The sequence below is a fragment of the Populus euphratica genome, unplaced genomic scaffold, assembly GCF_000495115.2.
Source record: "Populus euphratica unplaced genomic scaffold, PopEup_1.0 scaffold5.1, whole genome shotgun sequence".
Taxonomy (NCBI): Eukaryota; Viridiplantae; Streptophyta; class Magnoliopsida; order Malpighiales; family Salicaceae; genus Populus; species Populus euphratica.
In genome coordinates this window covers 979267-985615 of record NW_011499848.1, presented here as the reverse complement: position 1 = coordinate 985615, position 6349 = coordinate 979267, and the positions used below count along the sequence as shown (strand labels likewise).

General features: G+C 36.1%; 1 protein-coding gene across 1 annotated transcript; it reads left to right on the top strand.

Moving 5' to 3' along the window:
- Positions 1–1183: 1183 nt before the first annotated feature.
- On the top strand, positions 1184–6129 carry LOC105112722 (rho GTPase-activating protein 5-like). Its single transcript, XM_011008513.1, has 5 exons — positions 1184–1820; positions 3352–3472; positions 3671–3790; positions 4671–4901; positions 5277–6129. The coding sequence occupies exons 1-5, from the start codon at positions 1432–1434 to the stop codon at positions 5853–5855; spliced, it is 1440 nt and encodes a 479-aa protein (XP_011006815.1). The 5' UTR covers positions 1184–1431; the 3' UTR covers positions 5856–6129.
- The last annotated feature ends 220 nt before the right edge of the window (positions 6130–6349 follow it).

Genomic DNA, 6349 nt, shown 5'->3' with positions numbered 1-6349 from the left:
TCTCTAACCCTTCAACTCCAGTAAAATAATAAGATTTAGGGGTTATAAATATCATCTGAACCACTTAGATAAAGGGTTCACAATCCTCATTCTTTACTATATATATATTTTTAAAATCTATCTCTCTAGAACATGTGGAAGTCCCCATATCTACTAATTTTTTTTTTTATAAGTATTAACTAATAATGTTAACTTACTATGCACTAGTTACTAGCCATATTAGCTAAAAAAAACTAGATCAGATTGTTGAAATCAAGAGATTAACTAATTATCCAATACATTAACCTTATTTCTAAATTGCTTGAAATTTCTAGAACATCATTAATATGAAATCATATTCAAGAACCTTGGAAAATGTCATGTTCATGCCACTACCTACATATTTATAACATTTATTCATATTCACTCTCATAAGAACTCTTGTAGTAGTAACTCTTGCACTAATTGGAAAAGATACATATCTGGTGTTTCGCTAGTTTAACAAGCAAAAATAACCTATCTTACCTAGAGAAGTTATTCCTATTAAGAATGTGTTTAATAATGTGATGCATAATATTTTAAAAAATATTTTTTTTATTTTTAACTTCACCATATCAACAATATTAAAGTACACATAAAAATTTATTAATTTAATATTTTTTTATATAAAAAAACACCAACTGCATTATCAAACACTTCCTAAGCTCACCCGTGAACCCAACGTTGAATCGTTGATAGTTGAACAATGCTTCCCGAGAGTTACCATGTAGAGTTTCAACTCTCAAGACTAACAGAGGAAGTAAAAGCCGGACAGTAATTTTTCCTCCTTTTTTTTTTTTCACCATGAAAACATACCATTTGTAGTGTGCCAGCCCTTCCTTGTCCCCTGCGGGAAACCAATAAAGCCGCTCCAATTCCCATGGAGGAAGCTCAACTCTAACCTCTCCATGTTAAAGAATGTGAATTTGGTTGTCAAAAGACAAGAAGAGGCCACTTGACCACAAGAACTTATTAACCCAACATAATCAAAGTATCAAATCCTTCTACTTCAAGTTCAAGATACTAATTAATCACCCTTTAATCACCTTTTTATTTTCTTAATACACTCAATTTATTTCCCACCAAATCCTCTCCCTCTCTACTTTGCTTCTTCAACTCTCAAGAGAGAGAGAGAGAGAGCTATATATATAAAAAAAGGGACTCTCTTTGAGAGAGTTAATGATTCTCACGTCCGACAAAGAAAGAAAGAAAGTCCATTCCTTCAATCCAACTCCACAAATCTCTTTCTATGAAAACTTCTTTCAACAACAAATCTTATTTTGTTTAGAGAAAGACTTGAAAAATCAAGAAAACTACTCTCTTTTATTTTTATTTTTATTATCATCATTATCATTATTATTATTTTAAGAAAAAAAAGTAAAGAAAAAAGATTGGACCTTTTCATTGCCAGCCATGACCGAAGTCCTTCATTCTCCTTCACATTTCCCTTCTTCCCCTCCAACAACTTCGACTTTGCCTTCTTCTTCCTCTTCTGTGACCTGTATACCCCCACAATCTCCTTCAACACAAGATGGCATTGATGATGATGAGGAGGAGTTGGTGAAACAAAAAGAAAAGAATCAAAGGGATCAGCTTTCCTTATTGGCTCTTCTTGTGGCTCTGCTTAGGAAGTCTTTAGTTGCTTGTAAGAGTGACAGAAGGGAATTTTGTGCTAGTATGGAGATTGGTTGTCCAACCAATGTGCGCCATGTGGCTCATGTTACCTTTGATAGGTTTAATGGGTTCTTGGGTTTGCCTGTGGAGTTTGAGCCTGAAGTCCCCAGGAGGCCTCCCAGTGCTAGGTAGTACATTGTGTTTTTTGATCGAAAGGAAATCGTGGGTTTTCTCTATTTTTATCTTTCTGGTGTTTTATATGGTCATTTCAATTCTTGGCATTGTTAAGTTTCTTTGTTTTGTTAGTGAGTTATTGTTTCTTTGATCTTTTCTTTGGTTTCTGCAAATGCAAGTCGCATAAATGAGATTTTTCAGTGATTAATTGGTGAAAGTTTCTGTTTTTCATTGGTCGATTTGATTTTCTATTTCTGAGGTTGGGTTTTGGCTATTCAGTTTAACTTCTTAATTTTTGTGCATGATTGTTTGCGTTAAAGTTGAGGTTTTTTTCCTCTCTTTGCACGCTGTAATGTTTTCCCTGTTCTTGAAATTTAGTGTTGCTGTATCCGAGTGATGGATTTATTTTTGAGGTTCTATTGCCCCATCCAGTCTTGAATTTGTGGATTTTATTATAATTGATTTCTGGTTCATCATTCCCTTTTTGTCCATTGGAGTTTGATGTTTTTCTGAAGTTTCATTTTATGGGGAGAAAAGGGGGGGAAATCAACTGTAAAGTTCTGCTGCAGAAATAATTTCTGGAACCAGTAATTGAATTAAAGAGATTCAACTGAAAAGTTTAGCAATAAGGGAAATTGATCTATGCAATTTTGTTCTTATCCCATCTTTTATGTTGTTTGTTATCCGGAATCATGGATCTGAGCACGTAAGCAAGCATCAGCTTTATCACAGATTGATAGCATTATCCCAGAGTTATATTGTAAAATATTCGAGCTTTTTATTTCATTTTTGTCAACTCCTCAAATTTGGAGAGACGTGGCAGACCACTCCTCTTTTCTGTGCATTGTATTCTTGGAATGAGGTGTGGTTACTGGCCTGCCATTTGAATCCACAAAACATGGACTTTTCCATCTAAAGTCCGGTACTTTAGAGTTTCAACCTTGTTATGCATGGATTGATGCATGGAAATAGCTTCGTGGACCGTTGTACAAATGCTTGATTTCTGGAGCCAAGTTTCATTTGTTTATGGGAGTATATGGGTAAACTTTGATACCAGTACAACATTCTCTATTTCTTATGGGAAGTCTTGTCCCCCCCTTGATTATAGACTTAAATTCCTTTTTGTATCATGATAGTAATATAACTAAAAAGACCAAGATTATTCACAACTCAACTAAATACAGATGAGCTGATGCCCTCTCCCCTTGGATCACTTGCACTGGTTCCTTGATTATGGTTTAAGTTGTGTGTGTGTATTCACAAGCACCCCACTTGATCAGTTGTGAGCTAGATGCTTTCTAGGATTTAACATGTTGGTTGTTCTGTTTCAACTTTCACTGCTTGTCTAAAGAAACACCAGTGGCACCTTCAATTAACTTTTCCAACAACAATTCACTTGATAATCCTTTTATCCCTGGAAGCTGTGTTTGTTAAGTTATTCTTGTTTTTTCTAGCTTTACATCATGCCAATTAAAAGCAGTGAACTATTTCATATGATTGCTGCCTTGCTCTTTGCCTATTGATTTGAATTTCATCATTATGCAGCGCAACTGTTTTCGGAGTTTCCACTGAATCTATGCAGTTGTCATATGACTCAAGGGGGAACAGTGTGCCAACAATTCTCTTGCTAATGCAAAGACGCTTGTATGCTCAAGGAGGCTTGCAGGTACGTCACCTTGTCATTTTTCTATATTAGCATTGTTATGCTGACTCCAAAGATAGGGCCCTTGGGGATAAAATGGAATACTTCTTGGTAAAATTGTCTGATTTAGGTAAATTAGGGCTTGTTTTACATGTAATTTATTGGATTTCATTTTATTTTGAATATGGTGGTCATAATCAAATCATTAACTATTGCATTCAGGCTGAAGGGGTTTTCAGAATTGCTGCAGAAAACAGTCAGGAGGAGTATGTTAGGGAGCAACTGAATGGCGGGGTGGTGCCAGAAGGGGTTGATGTACATTGTCTGGCAGGACTTATCAAGGCATAGCAACACAAATTACTCTTGGATCATTTACAAATTATGCATCTGCTTATGAGTTATCACACATTTAATAGTGAAGGAGTTGCATTTTCATTGAAGACTAATTGAACTGGTTAATGCCACATTGAAGATAGTGTAACAAAAAAAAAAAAAAAAGGAAGGAAGAAATACTGATATGTAGATCACACACATAAAATCCTTGTGAGCTATTTCTTTGTTACAATTAATTGGATAAAATAAAATTGTAAGCAGCAATCAATTTATTTTTTTGGTGGAGTGCAAAAGTAGAAGACATTGTTTAAGACACTACAAAATCAAATTAACCTTTATCCTAGAAGTTCATGAACCCGTAAATTTGTGAAAACCTGTTTATCACAATGATCATGTGTCCATTGCTGGACACTACTTTTACAAGTATGATATTGTAAAAAAGCAACTGTACTTTGGAGCTGTAATCTATATAGGAAGCTGTTATTATTATACAAACTCAGTTTTATTTCCTGAAAGCCATCTCAGTAAAGCTGGATCTATGACACTTTATTATTAAGCTTTTCTGTGAAGATTGTTTACAACCATAGATCCTGCAATTTTTTCTTGCCACCATTACCATCCCGTTCTCTAGCTTCAATTCCACATCATTGCTGTCACCAAATGCTGCACTGTGACTGCTCCTTTTCACTACCATCTTTCCATCTGCAATCCAGTTGTATTGATTATATCAACTTTATTCATGGTTTTAGTATATTCTGTCTTCTAAGTTTAGGGTGTGGTGCTGTCAGTAGAAAGTGTTGCTGTTTTTTGTCTCAGAATTTACTTCTTTTGTTTATTTTGCATTCAATACATAGCTCTATTTTGACTTGAAGTACAACTGTTTGTCTAGGCTTGGTTTAGAGAGCTTCCAACTGGGGTTCTGGATTCTTTATCACCTGAACAAGTAATAGAATGTCGAACAGAGGATGATTGTGCTTATCTTGCAAGGAATCTACCTCCAACAGAAGCTGCTCTATTAGATTGGGCGGTCAATCTGATGGCTGATGTTGTCCAACATGAACACCTGAACAAGATGAATGCACACAATGTAGCCACAGTTTTTGCGCCAAATATGACTCAAGTAAGTGTCTATTATTGTTTGGACATTCCTGAACTTCAATGATTTTTCTTGTTTACCTATGACCTGATTTGTACGTGCTATTTTCTGTATTCAAAGGATCCACCTTGCTTTTCTTTAGGCTTTAGAGAAGCTAATCTAAAGTACCCCCGCTTTCCTTTTCACCTTTTTCCTTTGATTATGTCTATAGATACTGCTATTACTCATGCCATGTCAGAGCAAATGGACCGGCCAGAGACATGGTTAATTAGTAATGGTTTTCCTATTACAGTATAAAAATAAGTGATTGAATAAGTGAAATTGCCATTAAAAGCTGCAGATCTGGGCAGTTGTTGGTGTGCTGAATGCTGATGGTCGTCTGTCTCAATTTTATTGCAGATGGCCGATCCTTTGACTGCATTGATGTATGCAGTCCAAGTAATGAACTTTCTCAAGACACTTATCCTAAGGACACTGCGAGAGAGAGAAGATTCTTTGGTGGATCCTACTCCTTCACGGATAGAGCCATTTGACAAGAACGGTCACGAGAGCCCTTCACTGTCCTGTGCTGAAGATAGTGAAGATGAATATGAAACAACTGAGCAAGCCTTTGTGGCTGAAGAACCTGTTGTAGAAAGTTCGTATCACTCCAGTCAATACAATGCCATAGCTGATGAAGCAGGCCTCAGTTATGCAACTTCAGTTGATAAGCTAATTGCCAAAGGAGATCGTTCCTGTGAGACTGCTTCCGAGGTTAACTTAGTCAATGACGCATATAATCATAGAGATAATGCTGGCGATGAAGCAGGTATTAGAAAGAACAGCATTGGCCAATCAAGTAATTTAAGTCTCAGAAAGAGTCCTGGAAAATTTAGCAGGCAGTCACCTGTACTTCATTTAACACCACCTTCTGACAAGACTCGAGGAATTGGTAGCTGTATAGACTCAAGGTCAGAGCGTATTGAAGCTTGGCGATGAAGGATGTCCAAAAAGCGGTTTGGTCCCAACTGATTCTTCGAAAGGAAGCTATGTATGTTTGATTTCAAAACAGTGAGTATGTTTGTGAATTGTTCACCTATGGTTTCTGTGTGCTGGGTGGTTTTCCAATTTGATAAATGACAACAGTGTGAAACTAACATCTTCTTCTTAAAATTTCAGCCGCATTTCTTTAACGCTAGAGTAACATGGATGTTTAATGATGTAATATCTGATGTTAGCTTGTTAATCTTGTACAATTATCATCTTGGTTTTTCCCCATAGCTTTTTTCTCTCTTCAGAATGGAACATCTGCTTTCTTTTAAATGTGAAAGCTACACCATTATCCAACGTTCTCTTTAATACAATCTCTTAGTCGTTGAAAACTTCAGTTTTGTCCACATTTATTTTGGATTTAGTCCTTGTGGCGGTAGATGTAGCATCTACTCGAATTAGAATCTGAATACACGGTTTAGAGGTGGCACAACTTATCAAAG